Source organism: Fundulus heteroclitus, chromosome 1, assembly GCF_011125445.2.
Source record: "Fundulus heteroclitus isolate FHET01 chromosome 1, MU-UCD_Fhet_4.1, whole genome shotgun sequence".
Classification (NCBI taxonomy): domain Eukaryota; kingdom Metazoa; phylum Chordata; class Actinopteri; order Cyprinodontiformes; family Fundulidae; genus Fundulus; species Fundulus heteroclitus.
The window spans coordinates 23,486,040-23,506,434 of NC_046361.1; the positions used below are offsets into that span (position 1 = coordinate 23,486,040).

At 40.4% G+C, this 20,395-nt stretch overlaps 1 protein-coding gene across 1 annotated transcript; it reads left to right on the forward strand.

The window, feature by feature from the left end:
- Positions 1-1,863: 1,863 nt before the first annotated feature.
- On the forward strand, positions 1,864-20,023 carry LOC105935885 (tetraspanin-2). Its single transcript, XM_012876488.3, has 8 exons — positions 1,864-2,076; positions 14,789-14,891; positions 18,554-18,651; positions 18,734-18,808; positions 18,891-18,974; positions 19,078-19,128; positions 19,239-19,322; positions 19,401-20,023. The coding sequence occupies exons 1-8, from the start codon at positions 2,008-2,010 to the stop codon at positions 19,464-19,466; spliced, it is 630 nt and encodes a 209-aa protein (XP_012731942.1). The 5' UTR covers positions 1,864-2,007; the 3' UTR covers positions 19,467-20,023.
- Positions 20,024-20,395: the final 372 nt, after the last annotated feature.

Here is a 20,395-nt window from a genome sequence, read left to right on the forward strand (position 1 = left end):
GAACAGCACAAAAGTAACATGGATCATTAATCTCTTCTATAGAAGATTGAGGGCCTGTTTGTACAAGCCTCTCAGTCTGTCCCCTCTTTATCACACCCTCCCTGGCCAACTACGCCCACCTTCCATCAATCAGAGCGCTTTGTTACTCAATAAGGACATTTTCTAGTCATGGCCTGATTGCCACTGATAAAACGGCGGTGCCCTTTCGGATGTTCGTCCCACTGTTCTCTGTGGTCGTGTGGAAAATATTTATGCTAAACATACTCGCCGTGCTCCATCAGAGTCACATCTCTTTTCATGTTAGCAGTCCGTGCAAGTTAGTTTGTACCTTCCCTGTGCTTAGCAACGCGGTGGGCTGGAGTAAGTTGGAAAACCCATTAACACTGATATGGAAAAAGGGCAAACCCAACTCAGGCGGAGAGCGCTGTAATGGATTAGCTCTGATCAACATCCGAAAAAAAACGAACCAAGACAGAACCCTTACACAGTTAAACAGTTGCTGTAGTGTTAAAAACCAGATGTGCCAGAGTGGCTGGAGTTTGGCTGCCAGTCGTTTAATTACAACTGTCCTCTACTACTTATGATTTCATCCATGTATCTGTCTAGCTAGCTGTCTACCTACCCACCTGTTTATCTATCTCAGCATGCTTATTAGCCACAGTTAAGGCTGAGATTTTAGGAAAATCCAACCTTTAATTTCAGTGTAGTTCTTCAGTGACAGTAAAATAATTTTCAACAAAAACACCAGCCGCACAATTATATCAATCCCCTTGAATCAAAGTAACCAAAGCATTTATTTATTTACACTTGACTTCAAAAAATAAAAATAAAAGCTGACCAGAGTCAAGAGGACTCCAATGTTTGTATCTACCTGTCAGTCTTGGATCAGGTAGTGGTATTACTGCACATGTATCTGACTAAATAATAGCTAAAAGTGTATGAAAAGGTTGTTCAAGTGTTGCTTTAAAAAGCATGTTTTTGGTTTGAGATTAAATGAAGTAAATCCTATTATTTGTCCATGCCATTACATAACTTGACTGGATTAACTGGGGTTGCTGAAATCTGAAGTCTTTCCTGGAGTTTTCCCTGTTTTGTCAACACACCAAGGTCAAATCTATTTGTGGAGCACGTTTTAAACCCACCGAAGCTCGCCCAAATGCTTCACAATTCGGCCAAATGAGCAATAAAACATATAGTACAGAACAGCGAGTAAAACGAGGTCATACAGAATTAAATAATCACAAAATGAAATGAAATAACGCTTCAGGGTTTTATGCTAAGTGAAAGAAAACAGATGAGTTGTGTTTATATTTCTTTAAAATTTTCCAATCTTAAAATGCATTTTATTTATTTATTTATTTATTTATTTATTTATTTATTTATTTATTTATTTATTTGGGGGGGGGGGGTATCCGATCTTCGTTATATGGGCTACAAACAGGTCCGGTGTGCTTTTCAAAAGCAAACGGCAGTGGCGCAAAAACAGACCAGAAACGCGCTTGTGAAACGTGTTTTTAGCATTAGCCTACAGACGGTCACAAACTGAATCAAAAGGAAGTTGTGCCATTTTAATATACGAGGCCATTTAAGGCAAGATTTCTTTTTTTTTTTTTTTGATGGGAACACATCTCTGTGGAACAACCAACAACAAAGTCTCCATCGCGTAGTTTCAACCCCCCCTCTGTGCCACCCTGGGCTGTATTGAAAGGGGCGGTCTGGAAAGATTAAGCGGATCCTGCGGTGTTTTGTGCAGCAGCGCTGTGCATGAGTGGGGAAGTGTATGAGAGAGAGAGAGAGAGAGAGAGAGAGAGAGAGAGAGAGAGAGAGAGAGAGAGAGAGAGAGAGAGATAGAGAGATAGAGAGATAGAGAGAGAGAGAGGAGAGCGAGCGCTTTCTAAGTGCTTTCGGTCCGTTACAGCTGTCACAGTTTGTTCAACAGTGTGAGCATTTAATTTTTTTTTTTATTATCATTATTTTTCCACGGATAAATACCAACATCCAGCCGACATGGGGAAGGTAGAAGGAGGAATGAAATGCGTCAAGTACCTTTTGTTCGTCTTCAACTTTATATTCTGGGTGAGTGCCTGACTCGTGTTTGCTGGGCAGCGGGATGAAAGAGATGCGAGTTGAAGCAAGTGCAGCAGAGCAGAATAGCGGCTTCTCTCACCAGACGCTCGGGAGTTTTGGCAGATGCTTTAACTACGCGCCGCGGTGGTGGAGTTGCGCCCTGCGCGGCGCAGGAAGGGTGACCGTCTGAGAGAGTTTTTTTTTTCTTTCCTCAGTTTTGGCTCACCGGGCATAAATCAGATTTTCCACAGAGGAAAAGAAGGGAGAAAAAAAACGTCCCTCCTTTTTCCCCGGGAAGCGTGTTTTTGAAATGAAGGCTGAATGAAAAGCCAGAGGGAGAGAGAGAGAGAGACTGAGACAAGGCATGGAAAACAAACCGCTGGCCTTCCGCGCCACGTTGCTTCATTAACAAACTCCGCAAAGCTCTCTGACGTGACGGCTACAACGCTTCCTGTTTCAAATGTTTCTATTTTTTTGATCCAAGGCTCTCGGGTGAAGGGCACGCTATAGCTATTTTATCAAAAACAGGTGATCCTGAAGACACAATTATCCTCCCCTCTTGATGACGTCCACGTGTTCCCGTACAACCTGTCGTTAATTAATATGCTGTGCGCGTTAAAGCCCATATGTATGCATACCCCTGGCAGATTTAGGATATGACGTAATCCTTTAAATGTACCAACGTGTTTTAGCATGTTGGAAGTAATATTAACATTTCGGATCGGCCCAGCTAGAGTCCAGACTTAAATCTGACAGAGAACCTGTGAAGGGTGCTGAAATAAGGGTGATGGCAGGGAGGCCTGCCGACCTCAAATAGCTCCCACTTGGAGCTTATCGTCAAAGATAAATCATAAAAAAATACCAGTGGAAACATGCAAAAAGGGTTACATATTGTTGTAATGCCAATCAAGATCTTGCCATTGGGTAGTCAGTATATGACACATATGACAAGGTAACATACATATATGGGTCTACACTGCAAAAAGAGACCTAAAATAAGTAAAATATTCTTGAAATAAATGTATTTGCCCTTGATTTGAGCAGGTAAATAAGATTTTTTGCCAATGGGATGAGTATTTTTACCCTTAAAACAAGATAATTAGATATACTGCACTTGAAATAAGATAACAGAGATGAATTGTTCCTATTTTAAGTGCAAAAATCTTATTCCATTGGCAAATAGTCCTATTTACTTGCTCAAATCAAGGAAAAATAGTTTCATTTCAAGAAAAAATGTCTTATTTCTGGGTCTATTTTTGCAGTGTACAAGTGAAATGTGCAACTGTTTACGCATTTCTTCCTGACGGGGACATACCTTTTTGTGGATCTGTTTGTTTGGGTGTGAGAGCGAGCTCGTCCAACTAGTGTCTACAGAGTGGACGGGGTGGCTGAGTGCACTCTGATTGAATCCATTGTGACAAAAGGACAATAGCATAATATCAATAAGGTGCTTCAGCTCTGCTTACCAGCAGCAGCACCTGTCAGAGCCATGAATGCGGCAGTCCTCAGCAGTTGTTCCACTGACTTTTCCCGTCTCCACACACAAGCTATAGGTTTTGGTTTAACCATGTCTGAGCGTTGACACGCGGGCAGCAGTTCTGGGAGATATACAAGGTGAACAACTGTCGGATAGGGAAAAGGTGGATTCGTCACAAACTCCAGGGGGTGAGGACAGCGATGGAGAGAGGGAAATAAAGAGGGTCAGTAGGAGATTGAGAGGGATATTGATGTGCGTGTTTGCGCGCGCACAGGGAGAACAGGGACAGTTGGCAGGAATTTGACCCAGATACGGATAAAACAGATCAGTATGATAATACAGTTGCATTCCATAGGGTCATGTTGTTGTTGTTGGTGGGGTTTTTTTATTCAATATTACCAGTGGATAAGCATTGGCATTCTTAACTTTCTTCTCCAGTATTTTCAGCAAGGTATTCTACAAAAAAAAGATTAAAAAAAAATAAATACCATGTTTTTCCAAAGCATACTTTGTCACGTTTGGATTTCCCCTGAAGATAGGCACTTGTTGTCAGGAAGTAAAAATTACTGTGTCATTAGTGCTCAACTTAAAGGCACAGTTAGGCTTTTTTAAGTGAGCTGCCTTTTAAAATTTTACAAACTTTTTGTCTTTTCTGCAGTTAATAACTTTCAAAGTGTCTTTATTTCAAATAAATCTAATTAATTGTTCCTGGGGGTGTAGATATTAGAGTAGTCACGGTACGAAAAACTCACACTCAAACCTGTTACTTCGAAAAATATTGATTTAATTTTTAATGCTGCAGCAACAGGCACTCTGACTAATAACACTTTACGTGTTTTATTCTTAGCAGCGGTTTCACACCGGATGATCTCTGGTGGGACATTGATTGAAGGCAAAGTGTTCTTTTAGAGTTAAGAGGAAAATATAGGAACTTCATTATGACAAACTTTTATCTTCCTTATCGAGGGCAAACCCAATAAGTATGGCACAACTCAACCCTGGTTTAGATAAATATATAATTTAAGTGTAACTTCCCTGTTTGGCAAAACATCTGGCAGCTGCCGGAAGGGGCAGGACCAAGTGACAATTTGGGTAATAAAGAATTGCATCGATTTCCATGCAGATGAGTATCTTTGAATAATACGTCTTTAGGTATCGATTACATGAAAATATTGATTATTTTGACAACCCTAGAAGATACTGGCTGCTTCGAGAGAAGCCAAAACCCGAGTGACAATGTCAAAAGAGTTTATGCAAATGCTATTTTATTTACCACTGAGCGCTTCAGAAAAAGAACATTAGGTCACTTATTTACAAAGATGCTGATGGATTTCGACATCATAAATTGAGAAAGGAGGCATTGTCCCACCAGTGATCCTCCTGTTTGAAACACCTGCTAAGATAAGAACATGGTAAATTGACTGAACTTATATAACACTTTTCCAGTCATACTGACCACCCAAAGCGCTGCACACTAGAGCCCCATTCACACATTCATACACCGATACGCAGCTCAGTAGGCAACTTGGGCATTTAACCAAGGGGCACATCGACACGTGACAAGGGGAAGCTGGAATCCAACCCACAACCTTCCGATTGCAAGACCCATCGAGCCACAGTCACCCACATCTAGCATTATTAGTCAGAGTGTTAAAAGCTACCGCACCGTGTCGGCGGTGAAACCCCTTTGGTGGCCCCAGCTCTTTTCCCCTAGGGCGACCCCATTTGTACTTTAGAGTGTTTTCAATATACAACGCCTGAAACAGAAAACTATACTTTAACTGGTTTAATCTGGAAAAGTCCGAGAAATGTTTACAGACACATCAGCGCTGACGGGCTCCCGACCGAACACGACGCTAGGAAAATGAACGTAGCAAGAGCCCCGACTGGTCCTTCCTCAAGCGTTATAAAGAAGTCTAGGTACACGCCCATGCAGGGGCTGTATACTTCATAACATGTCGTCAATAAAATAATGTGTTATTATGTTAATGTGTCTGGCACAAAAGTAAATCATGAGAAATTTATAAAAGTGGTTTTACAGAATTACGTTATAATTTATTTTAAGCCAAAATGGTCATTCTTGCTTAAAAAAAATACTTTCCATGTTCCATCATGGGTGGCACACATCCTCCTACTTCTCATTTCTGTGTATATCATCATAAGCATGACAGGAAAGTCTATTTTGGTCTAGGCCTCTCAGGGTAGTTTCAACCAACAGCACCAACTCCTCTTCATTTGTACTAAATGGAAACACCACAAGAGCTATCTGCGGCAGATAAGATATGAACCCCTTATAACCTTTTAACAGGACGTCACATCACAGCTCTCTTTAAAAACACCATTGTACAGAAAGGTTGCAGTCAGCCCTTTAATAAAAGGAATTTGGGTGACTTGGGGAAATAACACAGTGAATACAACAAATATCTATATATACACCAATGTTCATCTAAAATAACATCTTCTGGTATCTTGCACTAAAGTTGTTCTAATTCCATCAGTGTTTTCAGCCACATTTTACCTTTAAACACCCAGCACACATGATTGCAACATCCCAGCCCCTGTTTGGCTGCAGCTGTACTCTTTCTGGTTGTGGAGTGAGAGGCGATAAGGTGTTTGTGATGTCAAATGAAGGTAAATAAAAGTGGATTTCTCTCACTCTTCCTTGTGAGAGTCTGACAAGTTGTTATTCGGATAAACTGTCCGCAGATGCATAGCTCCCCTAAACTTTCAACACAAGGACACCTTAGAGGTGAAGGGCGACGTAGCGTGTGGTTAATGATTGCCTTCATGTTACACAGAGCCTCTAACATGACTAAAATGACCTGGTAAAATGGCACGTGTTTTGCCAGCGCTGTGCTGTTGTGACATTCCTCTAGAGGTCGGTGAGAAAAGCTGCTGAAACAAAGCAGATCTGTTTTATAGTTGGGCTGCATCAATATGTCTCCCTTGCTAAGGCTGCACGGCTTTTATTGATCTCTTGAGCCAAACATTAAAACCCGTGTGGTAAACAAGCCGAGAACATTTCCTCAGTGCATTGTGCTCGAAAGCTGCAGAAGCAGCTTTTTCATGATTTACCCTCAAGGTGTTTGTGATACGTTTCGTAAGGAGAACGTTAACTGTTTGTTTATTAAATAATCATTTGTTTTGTTTACATTGGACCAGTGAAATTTATTAGGTATCGCAAGAAAAAAAATCAGGAATATATCAGGGGAAAATAGACTTTCTTGTTAAAGAACCCTGTCTTTCATATGGCACTAGAATTAAATGTAGTATATAGAACTATTTATTTCATGATGAAAACATTTTTTTTTTTTTGCTAGTGTCGATGTAAAGTGAGGTTTAGGAGGATGTTAATCCCATGTTGGCGAAGATTCTCAGTCATCCAGGTCATGATCAATCCAAAAAAGGTTAAAAAATAAAACTGCTATTCTGAAGCTGAAGACGTTTCACTTCCCATCCAGGGAGCTTTCACATGCAAATTCACCTGGAACTGGTCGCCCCACCAGTTCCAGGTGAATTTGCATGTGAATAAGCTCCTACGAGGCCTCGCCTGCAGGTCTATTAAGCTTGCAACTCCTCACTACTCCGGAAAGCCTCCTGGATGGGAAGCAAAACGTCTTAAGCTTCAGAATACAAGTCCAGTTGTTTTATTTTTTAACCTTTTTTGGAACGTTAACCCCATAACGTTATTTGAACAAAAGACTTTTACATTTGTTTTGTTTTTAATTCAACACAACCATGTCCATAAAACAATAAACTAACCCGAGTGTTCCTCTAATGTGTTTAAAGTCTGTTAAGGGCTAAGGAGCCACTGGGTATTAGCCAAGCAGCAACAGTGATAAACCTGTCTTTATTTCACTTGCACTGAAATGAAATATCTATGTCACAATGTAAAGGTGCCATTTCCTTTTTGTTCAGCTATTTTGCATCAGCATTCTGTATGTGAAGTCCAAAGGGCGGGGTTTGATGTTGCTCCGTCTCGCTGACCGACAAGAGTTATTCAGAGTGAAAGTTATGGCTGTGCTTGTGCTTGTAAGATCAGGCACAATAAAACATGTCACGCTGGACACCAACATTGTTGTTGAGTCTTTGATTTGGCAAAGTAGGGTAAGTGTTTGTGAAAGCACACAGCGAGATAGTGACATCCTCACTCCATTTAGACAGCGTTGAAGCGCAAACGACGAGCAACAGCTGTTGCCCCCTTCTCGGTGGCAACACCGCCCAATCTCTGTGAAATGATGAGCCATGAACACACTTACATGAAGGATTCCTTCCACTAAGTATTTTCCTAAAAATGTCACATATTTTAAAAACACTGGAGATTCTGAATTTGGAAAGTGGTTGGTAAATATAATGTTTGTTCATAAGGCTCTCCTTTAGAATTATTTTTTTTGTAATTATACGTTTTGTGTATTGCTTTGGCGCATTGCTGAAGAACGTTTTGCTATGATCTGTGTGGGGTACGCTGTTTTAGAGCTTCTCTCCTGAAAAGAGTAGTTTGATCTGATTTGGACGATTACTTTTTAAACAGGAAACGGTAAAAGGCAGCCACTCAATCTTGCTTTTGATCAGCTAAAGTAGCTACTGCGCAATGTGTTGTATAAATCTCATTGTTATGAAGCAGGGGTGTAACCATACAGCCTGGTCACGAAACAAAACAGTCCTCGACTTTGGGTTTACAGGATGGGACAAAACTAAGAAATAGATTTTTTTAGTTTTGTTTTTGCAACTGTTTTCTCAAACCACAAACTAGGTTTTAGAGAATTTGGCATCCACATATTGCTGGCCATTTGTTTGTCCATATCTTGAGGTACGTATCCTTGTCTAATGTAAATATACTCCCGTTTTTTTTGTTTTCTTGAGTAGATTAAAGGCTTTATTTTGCAGATTTTGAACTAGAGTTGATAAAATTTAGACCAATTTCAATTGATAAAAACCTGTAAAATAGCTTTGCAAGGTATATTCACATCTGCCACATTTCATCCGCTTTAAATGGACCAGAGTTAGTCTCCACCCTTGATCCGGACTTTGTGTGCAGGTGTTAATACACTCCAGTGAACCCTGGTCGGGACCAAACAACTGGACCGAGACCCACTTTTTGAGGTGGTCTCTGAAATGGACTCTGGTGCGGTTTGCGTCTGGTATGAATCCAAAATGGCTTCGATCTGAATTAGCCACAGAAAACATACGTCTCTTTGAACTTAACAAACCAACGAAGTAGAACGTAGTATTCAAAGAGTAGCTGCCGGCATCTGTAGCTGCTACCAGCATGCTGTGGGACTCCTTCGGTTTCCAAGATGCGTTCCCCGACGTGTTCCAGAATTAGAAATGAAATGTCCCGAAACCTGCGGTGATTGAGCTGCGTTTGACACTCACAATGATTGTTTTAATAACGGCACAAATATGCAAAATGGAGGTACTGCACGCAGGATGTCTATAGTAGTTTTGCTTCATTTCCTGCTCTGTGCTCAACAGAAATATAGAAATATAATATTTACAAGTTATAGATGACGTGCAAAAAAGTACAATATGAATGCCACAGAGCCCATGAGAGGGACATGGAGAAAAAACAAAATGTATCCCAACTTACTTTTTGGTGAGCTCTCGCAAAAACACCCGATTGACATTTTTGTGAAAGAACTGTATTTGTGGATTATAATACACTGGGGGAAAACCTGGAATTTTAAACTTACATAGAACAAATTGTCAAGCTTAAATCCCTCACCAGGGCTCATAACACAATCTTTGACTCAATTGACCTGAGGAAGTCATACACTGAGGGCATATAGACGATGCTTCACGAGACATATTACACGTAGAGAAACATCATGATGTGCAAATGGTAATTATTATCGTATCACTACTGTCAATTGAAAGAAGAAAATCCAAAATGTCTGCAAGACATTTCCTTTTATTTCCCCTTTCTACATTTTCAAGCTTAAATATTCCCAAAAGCTCTGAAAAAAAAAAAAAAACATCCAAAAATGTACAGCTCTGGTTGAAACAATATCCTTCCAAAACACCTCTACATTCTGCATTGAAAATAATTTATAACTATTGTGCTAAATTAATAGAACACATACAGACCAAACACCCATGACATGAGCACTGCTGAATCTGAGCAATTCAAGTATTAGCTGAAAGGGGCAGGATAAAAATAATAACAGTGTGCAGCTCAACTAGTAAGTTATTACCTTCAAGAATCAAAACTGAACCTGCTGGTTAAAATTCATTCCTCCCAGAAATTCTGGGTAAATGTTTATTGGAGAGGGGAAAACATATAATGCAGTGCAGCCACAGTCACTGTAAAGGATAGTGGCTCAGGTTTCTCGCCGTGGGGATGTTTCTCGTGCTGTGGTGTCAGGTTGCAATCATATCGGCAATCATGGATGTTTGAATACGTCTCAAGAGGTTGAGTTGCACAATGCTGAAATGGAGATGGCCTTAAAATGGGTGTTTCAAAGCCAACAACCCCAAACACGCCAGAGGGTTTCTTGCTTCCAACCAGACCCGATTGACGGTATGGAAAGGCCAGCCAAATCCCCGGTTCTTAATCCAGTAGAAAACCTGAGGGGTGATGTCAAACATGCCGTTTCAGAGGCAAAACAGAGGAGCAGAGATGAATGGTGTAATGTAGTTACTGAGCTGGAATACCTGCTCATAGCCGTCAGAAGCAACACGGATGTGAGCAGTTCTCAGAAACGGTGGTCATCCAGCTGGAGATTAATTCAGAGAAAAGCTTTGTGCTCACTTTCTGTGGAGTGATAATAAGTTAGATTTTTATAAATGTTTTTGCTTTAGGATAGAATGTGTTCCCAGTGCATTTGCGTTTGTGGAAATAAAAGCTACTATAAGGTTTTTGAGCATTACTTGCTTGTTTTTAATTTATTTTTTTAAACAGACTATATTTTAAACACGACTGTAAATTCAAAGATCATTGCGAAACGCACCTTGGGACTCTTTGAACTCACCCGCTTCTCTTGTGGTTTGATTCAGAACAGTACAAAGTTAGACCTGGCACACTTAAGTTAATTAATAGCTTGAATGATCTAACTACTCAAAGACCAAAATATATGACCCTGCTGCTGTTTTCCATGCTACAATGTTGTCCAGTGTTCGTAGTTCATGCTGTCACAGCATTCATGTTGCTCATACTTGGCCCATCATTACCATAAATTGGATTGCAGACAGTGTGTATTCACTGACGTTCTAATTATTGCTGGAGCTAAACGCCGCCCTCCAAACAGGCAGAGCTGCATGGAGGCCAGTGTGAGCCTTTGCCCTGTCTGTCACCGGGTACAATGGGATTTACTCCCCCCCCCCCCACACACACACACACACACATAATTATCTCATCTCTATTTACATTCTCCATCTGCCCATCGTTTTTTAATATGCCGCCGCATTGGTTTCCCCCAGACATGTACGAATGAGACACAGGACTATTTTTGACACGCTTCAATCCCTCACTAATTACTGCATAATGTTGAAAAGATCTGTTCAGCTGTGTCACTTTAATTTACAGTAAAGCTTGTTCCTTTTTTTTCCAGCCACAGATTTTATTTTGACCAAGACCACAGTCCTGTCTCAACTCTACCTTCCCCCCCCCCCCCCCCCACACACACACACACACACGTTCTCATGGAGATTCCCCTAACAACAAAACAAACTGAACTGCCACATTAAAACCAATGCTTTAAACTGTGAAAAAAACTCCAATAAAGCTTCAGCTGACAGATTTCCATCTCCACCTTGTAATATTAAGACATAGAATGGGGACAGAGCTTAGGTTTTGGTACAGAAAGATGCTTGTGTCTGCAGGCCGGGGCATAAAAGATGACGGGCTCCGTAATGAGTTACTTTTTTTTCCTCTCTATCTTCCCTCCCTATTTCATATTCTACTTCATTGTGTCTATCTCTTTCGCTCCCGTTGTGCGCTAAAGCGTGCAAGTCAGAGGGAGACAGTGGGTCTTTGTCCTCTGGGGAGATTGGGAGGAAGGGCCACAAATGAGGTGGTGTAAATGGAGGGGGAGGCATGGTGTTGTCAGGCGACGGAGGGAGGGGTGTGCGAGGTTAAAGTGGGGTGGGGCGGCAGGGTCCGATAGCAGAGCCGGGTGTTAATGGGACCTCTGGGATAGTCAGGCTCCTGAGTGGTAGAGTTGAGGATGCATTTAGTAATTCACTTCTTTGGCTGTTGAAAAAAGCTTTTAACAATAATTCCAATTACGTCCGCTTGTGTCCGGGGTTTTCAACAAGCATGTACTGACTAGATGCTAAATAACACGAACATGGTCAACAATGTGCAGTATAGTAGTCGGTAACAAGTCTCACTATTAGGTTTTCTTGGGCAAATCCAGACTCTTTCTCGACACTAATCCAACGTGCTCTGTAAATCTACAGATCCTCGGCCTTTGCTTCACTATGCTTTATCACTTTGGACCCGATAATCCGATGCGCCAGGAGCTCAGCCTTCCCATACATCACCCCGCATGACACTAAATCCTTGGTTTGGGAGGACCGCCTTCCCAACACCTGTCCTCTTCTGATGCTTTACAACTAAGCTACTGGCGTTGCTTCAGAAAAAAAAAAAACGCCCCGTGAGTTATTACCTGTGGATCTGGACCAGCGGCAGGGGAAGGATTGCGGACAGCGAAAAGATGAAAGACATGAGACAAAAACATAGAAAAGTAAAATTCAAGGACCAGACCAAACCAGGGCATGCCGAGTCAACAAGAGATGTCAAAGCAAAATCCCTTCGGTGGAGTTTTCCTTGACGTTGTTTCTCTTAAATATATTAACAGAGCGGGAAGACTGCCAAGCAAGCAGTCACACAAACAGCGGTTTACCTAAATTTTAGATCTGGGACATGGACATATCATGTGACAGCCACTTCTGAATGCTCTCCATTTATAGTCGTTTTCTAAACAAGTTACTTCTCTGTGCGCAGAGAGGCAGCCTGTTGTTTGAAAGTTCAGCTTGAAGGGCTTTTTTAGTCTTGATTATCCTCCGGGGCTGTTAAGTGATTACTAAAACCTCACAATGTTGATCTATCTGAGGGCGCAGCTGATGAGGCCGCTGTAAGCTTCTCAGATCAATAAAAAACATCTTTTCGCAGTGGAATAATGTACGAAAAGTACTTTCAGCCTTTAGTCAAACTGTAGAGTAAAACGGTTTTCGATGGAGAATTTGAAAAAGAGGAAAATTGCATCGCCAACCAAGCCGGATAGTCTGTTTTGAGCTTTAGCTGAGACAACAAGGGGATCATCTTGTCCATGCTGGGAAGCCAGAGATCAGTTTTCTTTCAGCTGCTTGTTTGCAGGGCTCCAAACAGGCTGCTCCTGTTTATTTAAAGGATATTTTACACCAACACACTCTTAACAAGAGGGCTCTGGTCTACAATTCAGATGCTCCTGAATGCAACACAAACTAAGCATTAAAAACACCGGTGACCAAGCTTTTGTTAGGACTGAGGCCTTTCTGTAAACCAAGGGAAGGATGCAGATAAAAACTGCTCAAAACAGTTTTTATAAAAACTCTAGCCCATATTTTTAGTAGGGTTGACAACCTGATGTAATCTTGTCTATTTTGTATTTAAAGATAAGACAAAACTGTAGAGTTGAAAGTCATGAGCCCCATTTCCTTTGAATTACAAATGCAAAAATAATGTAATTATTTTTACCTGCTCAACAATAAACTCAGTACACCATATTTCAACAGACAAGCAAATTAGTCAGATTTCTGTAGCAAATGAATCTGTAAATCATGGCAGATCGGAAACATAAAAATGGTCTCTTATGTTGGCCCTGTTTGGGGGAAAAAAGGACAAAAGAAGCAGAATGTCCCTTTCTTTTCTTCATCTGCATTTTTTTTTATTCATTCACAGTAACAAGAACAGGATGTGGGTCACTCTTTCTTCAAACACTTTTCTTTTTTTGCCAACTTTAATAGACGGGTGTGCCCAAGTCTGCTTTTGTATAAATGTCACTGGATGTTTGTGGTCTTATTTATTATCAAATTGAATTAAAAGCAAACACCATGGCTAGTAAAGGATGAAATGTTTGTGCTTAAGGGTTAGGGTGAGTTATGGGTTAGGGTTAGACGTAGACAAATTAAAACATGTCTGTGTCATTTTTGAGGCCTGGCTTCAGTGAAAAGTTTACCCTGATTTTCTCAAATTGTGGTCCAGTGGCTGCAGAAACGTAGACACCGCTTATTCACAATGTTTCAACACAATAACTTTATACAACTCTTGGTTATTGTGACTTTTTAAAACATTGGTGTACCTTATTACTGTACCTGTAACCTGCCTATGCCTACTCTATGCAGCCATAGTCATCCTGTAAAATATTATTTCACCAAGCGGACTAGTACAAAAACTGTTTAGAGAGAAGTAGGGAAAAAAGTCATTGCAGAACTAGTGATAGAAAAATTATATTTATATTCATTGTTGAGCTTTAGATGTATACAGTCAATCCTCATTTATCTCAAGGTTTATGTTCCAAAAAGAAGAAGTAGTCAGCTTTATTTTTTTTTTATAAATACAGCATTTCTGCACATAACCAGAGTCAAACAATCTTTTTTGGGCCTTAAATGCCAGGGATTTGGCTTCTTCCTGCACAATAAAGGTGCGAGAGGGCATTCGTTTCCAAAATAAGCCTGTCTCATCCATATTTAAAACTTGTTCAGGCTTATATCCCACATCCTCAATGATCGCTTTAAATTTGTTGTTCACGTATGCCTTTGCTCCAGCGGTACTCCGCTCCATGCAAAGAAACATTTTTAAGTCCAAAGCATTTCCGAACGTTTCGTCGAGATTGTGGGATTTGTGTGGGAGAAAATTTGCAAACGTAAATTTGGCAAGCTGAACGCATTCTGTACTGTACAGAGACGAGGTACAAAGGAGATTGGTTGACATTGGTCTACAGTCCCTTAGCCAATCATGAGACAAAACACAATGTGCATTCATACACTGTAAAAAAAAAAAAGAGAGAAGAAAAAAAAAAAACTGCACTAAAAAATCAGCAAAGTCGCGAAAGGTGAACCGCGTTATAGCGAGGGTTCACTGTATAGAGATATTTGGAGCACTATTGGGAGATTTGATAAACAGAAAAGGCTCAGAAAGCAAGGCTATATTTACAATTTAACACCTAAATACCTGAGCCAAGCATGTTTAGACGCCAACTTTTGCACGTTTCTGTGACAGACCTGTCTTGCGGCTTAACAGATTTCTCCTTTTCTTTTCAGTTAATGGGCTCATTTGTTCTGGCGGTGGGACTTTGGCTGCGTTTTGACCCAGAGACTGTTTCTCTTCTCAGTGGCAACAAGGCTCCAGATACCTTTTTCCTTGGTGAGTTCCAGAGTAAACCGTAATCTTATCTAGACAATGCAGGGATTTTAACTCAACATATGTTGAACAATGTACAACAATTTGCTCCTCTTTTTGACGTCCCCCTAATGTTATAACACATGGTATGGACTTTGACTTGTTCTCACTTGGTTTGCTAATAAAATCCACTGCTTTTATTTAGATTATTTATATATGAAGGAAAGAAAGATATCGGTATCCATCCATCCATTTTCCTACACGCTTATCCCAGTTGGAGTTGTGAGGAGTGCTGGTGCCTATCTCCAGCTGTCAATGGGCGAGAGGCGGGGTACACCCTGGACAGTTCGCCAGTCTGTTGCAGGGCAGATTTTGGTATATTTTAAAATATATACAGTGCCCTGAAAAGTGTTCATAACCCTTTGATCTTTTTGAGGCATTATTTTATTTTTTATTTGTTCAAGTATACAAATATTCCTAATACTCCTAATTAAAATCTTGTTAAATCAAGACCAAGGAACATACCAGGGATAAAGTTATGACGTTTAAAGTAGGGTTAGGATATGAAACAGCATCCTAAGCTGTGAGCATCTCATGCAGGACCGCTTAATCCATCATCTGGAAAAGGAAAAAAAGTATGGCACAACTGCAAACCACCAAGAGATGGTTATCCCCTTATACTAATAGGCCGGACAAAGAGAGTGTTCATCAGATCCATTTATGCACTATGTGTTTGTGTATCATTCCCAAAATCATCCCCCCCCCCCCCCAAACTACATTGAAGTTTGTGGCTGTAACTTGTCAAAGTATGGAAAATTTCATTGGATATGAATGCACTCCATTACATCATTCCACGCCCAGATCCTCAAATCAAACCAACAACTAGCCAAATAAGGCTTTGTTGCTTTTTATGTTGTGTTTTTTTGATTCACTGAACATCGCAAACTCTGTTTTTTTTTTTTTATGCACCGATGTATTTTTTTTTTTTTACAGTTTTAGATTATTAAACTTTTATGCAGAAGATGAGTGTGAAACCAGGGAGAGCGAGTGCTGCAGACACTGACAGAGAATCCATGAGGGAAACCACAGGCCTGCACACCACCTTTCAAGCTGCGTCTGCCCAGACGGAAAGAAGGAGACAGACAGCAGAACAGCCATTAAATATCCATGGAAAATAAGAAAAAAAAATCCTTGAAGCAAAAGCAAAGCAGGACGTAGCACGGAATGAAGGGATAAGCAAAGAAGTAAAAATGAAAGAATTGCAGAAGGAGAACTAGATGGCCCGTCAGCATTTAGTGTTGCTCTGGGAAGGAAAAAAAAAAAAAAAAAAAAACTGCTCTGAATTTTTAGATTTGGAATAAAACCTTCCATAATATCAGTCATTTCAGCCGTCTAAAAAATAAAAAGGAATCTTCTTTTCCTGACTGGTATTTTACATTATGTAAATGTAAACTATTCCAGCTTAGTGAGCTCAGAATGTAAAGATGTGTATACCCTGCTGTCTGTGTGAGCAATGTCCAAACAATTTAATGGAAGATGCATGGCCCTGATTATGTTTTCCTAGATTATAGTGCTACACCCAGCTTGGACAGGGAGTGGGCTGTTCCCCGAGGCACTGATGAGAGTGCTTCACAGTTGCTATGCCTCATTGCCTCAGTGTTGAACTCCCCACGGACTTTTTCGGGCCCATAAAATTAAAATTAAAATCAATTATTTTAAGAATGTGGAGATCTATAAAATAATCTTGTTTGCTTCTATGCATTTGTTTTCTAATGAGTGGATCACTAGGACATTTGGGCGTTAAAAGGCTGAAAGAAAATTAAACTTCCTGCAAATCAGACACACATCTGGTTAAGAAAACGTGCTATTGTTGAATAAAGTCCTTAAAAGGCGTCTGGCAGAGCAGCAACATTAATAGCAAATGGCAGTTTTAAGGCCTGGTTCGGATCTTGGAAGAAGTGATACTGACAGCACTAGTTTGCATGTTTAACCCTGTGCTGCCCTCTGCTGTTGACTTTGGTAAACACGTTTACCAAAAGATTATTGAACATAAAAATCAGGGTTGAAGGTGATTTAAACCCATCCTCTCAGAGAAAACACTTGAAAAGTGGTCGGTTTGACAGGTTTTTCCATCAGACATTTCCAAAATTATACTGACGAGCCACTTCATTAGGTACACCTTGGTAGGACCAGGTTTGCCCCTCTTCTGCCTTTAGACGTGCCTTTATTCCTCACGGCAGATTCAGCAAGGTGTAAGAAGCATTCCTCAGAGATTTTGGTCCATATTGACATGAAAGAATCTCTCAGTTGCCGGTTTGTCGCTGCAGATTCATGATGCCAACCTCTCGTTCCACCACATGTTAGATTATGGTTCTGGTTATTGTGAGGTAACGTGAGTAGGGGAGACCAGGGATCTTTGCAAAAGGGGATGGTTGCAACATGTCATTTTTCTCTGATCAGAAACAAGCTAGAGTGATGACACTCATACCGCAAATGCTCAGTTAGGTCCCCGGGTTGCAACATCTGACTGCATTCAGATGCGGAATATGTGCTTTCTTGAATCAGCTTTAAATGTTTTTGACTATGAACAGACAGATGTAAGCTTATTTTATAAAAAAAAAAAAAAAAAAAAAGTGTTGCCACTGTCTCTGGTCTCCCCTACAGTGAACGTAATGAATGTAATGTTCATTTGACCAATTTGAACAAATCTAAGCATTGTGACATGCTCTTCCGCTTTTGTAGCTCACCGTCATCAAGGCCAAATATCTTATTGGTTCGGATGCTGTCCACATACCTTCATTGTAACCACATGTTATTTGAGGTGCTGTTGAATTGTTATTATTTTGAGCCAGTTTGCCTATTCACACCAGCCATCTGATATTAACAAGGCATTTTCATCGCTGGATGCTGGGTATTTTATGTATTATTCAACCATTTTCAGTTACCCTGAGAGATGGTTGTGCATGGTAATCCTGATAGATCACCAGTTTATGAAATCCTCAGACCAGTCCGTCTGACCCCAGCAACAATGGCACAGTTAAAGCCACTTAAAGGCCTTAACTACCGGTATGCACCGATTTGTGGTTAAAAATAAAATTTTGGCTCTAGTTAAACTGCTGGTCTGCTGATGTGTATGTATATAAAAAGACAGCATAGAGTCTCCTCCTGGAGCAGCGCTGGTATTTACCACATGCTCTTAAATTCTGCCCTTTTGTGATTACACGTCTAACAGCAGTGGGCTGTTGACCTTGGTAGATTTATTTATATATATATATATTTTTTATAATAAGACTGATTAAAGTGAAATTAACAGGGCAACAGGCTGTAGCCATCAGCCAGCACAGTTAATACCAAAGCCGATATGCAGCTTTTTGTTAAATCACCCCATTGTCCCTTCATTCTTAATATTTAGACGGAGTAAAACAGAACGATTTCATATCTGCAAATATGCTTAAAGCAAATTTGTCTGCATATCATGGTTGTGGGGCATCAAAATGAACAATTTCTTTTATTATTTATTTATTTTTTTGGATACTAATGAAAAAAATCTCAACCCCTCCCATCAGTGAGTGTGTACTGACCTGTCATTTGTATAATTACGTGGTGTCTGAATCACATTCTTTCAAACTACAAGGCCTGTTTATGGAGTCTTAGCATTACTATTCTTTATTCTTCTACCTTTGCAGGTGTGTACATACTAATTGGTGCTGGCAGTCTGATAATGCTGGTTGGATTCTTCGGCTGTTGTGGAGCTGTTAGAGAATCTCAGTGCCTGCTGGGTTCAGTGAGTGCAAAGGCGGCATTAGTATGGCTCATCATAGCCCCGTGTTATAAATTATACTACAAGGTTTTCTCTTTTCTTTCAGTTCTTTGCTTGTCTGCTGATCATTTTTGGGGCTGAGGTAGCAGCAGGAGTTTTTGGATTCTTGAATAAAGATAAGGTAGATTTCTGCACAGCTTCAGCCAAATATAAGAGGCTTTGCAAACGTGGCGGGGGCATGACTCTTCTCTTTTCTCACGCAGATAATTGAAGATGTACAGAACTTCTACACAAAAACATACAACGAAAACAGCAACGGCACACTGATCTCGTCCTACCAGAAAGTGGTATGTTTTTTTGTTTTGTTTTTTTAAACTTGTGTTTAGGCCAAGTTTTCTCTGCTTGATTAGCGGTCTTGATAGTTTCTGATGTTTTGCTTCCTGTTTTTAGTTGAACTGTTGTGGAAGCAAGTCGAGCCCATGTGCGGAACCTGAAACTAAGGTCCGTCATCTGCTCCTGAATCCCTAACGAATGAGTGTTGATTAAATGCAAAACCTCCTAATAGTGCTCCAAGGCAACATTGCTTTACTGTCCTCATCTGTACTCTGCAGGACTGTGAGACAGGAATCAAAGAGTTTTTCGACAGTAAGCTCTTCATCATCGGTTATGTGGGCATTGGCATTGCTGGAGTCATGGTGAGTCAGAACACAAGAAATGTCATAGATACTTGTACACGCTTCAGAAATAACCAGATTTCTGCTTCTGGTTCTCAGATCATTGGGATGATTTTCAGCATGGTGCTCTGCTGTGCCATTCGCAACAGCAGGGAGGTCATCTAAGTTTCATCTTCTACGCTCTCCATCCCCTAAAGCACTTCGGATAAGATGTCAGCTTCTGTCACCCATCCCAGAACACCAAGGCATAGAATAGGTTTCTTAATATCCTTTCTACCTTGGTGCTCTGCTTCTGTGTTTTTTTTTTTTTTTTTTTTTCTGTTTTGATACCTAGTCACAACCAAATAGAATAATGGCATTCGTAACTCTCTGTTAGGACAGTTTATGTTGACCTGACAATCTCACAATTTTCCTCCCAACCATTTGGACACTGCTAGAGATTTTAACCCGCATACTGTCACAGCGGTGTCAGTGCTTTTTCGCACACCCTTGACATTGACCCCTCGGGCTGTGGGAAACTGGAGCCTTAGAGAGCAACCCTGAGGTTAAAACAGCTGAGTTTGCTTATGTGTGACACAGAAGCACACGCATACTAACACGCCAATGTCATGCTATGTGAGACCACAACCATGGAAAAAAAAAAAAACGGACCACTAAGTCCTGACTGCTGGTGAGACCAAAATGAGCTGCTTCAATCCCAAACAGTTCTTTCTTCAAAAAAACTGCTCTAAAAGTTAAGAGATATTTTTAGATTTTGTGAATTTTATTCATTTGGTTTGTCAAAGAATTTTTGGTGAAACCATTGATGCTTAATTCAATTCTGTCCTCTGAATTTGATTTTTTTTTTGTTGTTCTTTACACGGTTCTGGACAAAAAAAATGGTACTAGAAGGGTTTTTTTGTCTGTTTTTGCTTTGCACAGTCTAAAAACAGTCTCTGTACAAATTTAGACCCATAATTGCTAATGTACTTATCTATTTGATAAATCAACCAAGTAGAACACTTCTTAATTAATGTTCATCAATCAGGCAGGATGCCCTTATGCTTAAGGGTGTTTTCACACAGGAGGTGCTTAGTCTGTTTAAAAGGAACTCT

Bases quoted from the DNA above. Each gene is read 5' to 3' on its own strand.
- LOC105935885 (XM_012876488.3), top strand. From the start codon at position 2,008: ATGGGGAAGGTAGAAGGAGGAATGAAATGCGTCAAGTACCTTTTGTTC. The intron at 14,892-18,553 runs GTGAGTTCCAGA...CTACCTTTGCAG, and splicing joins TCCAGATACCTTTTTCCTTG to GTGTGTACATACTAATTGGT. The intron at 18,652-18,733 runs GTGAGTGCAAAG...CTTTTCTTTCAG, and splicing joins CTCAGTGCCTGCTGGGTTCA to TTCTTTGCTTGTCTGCTGAT.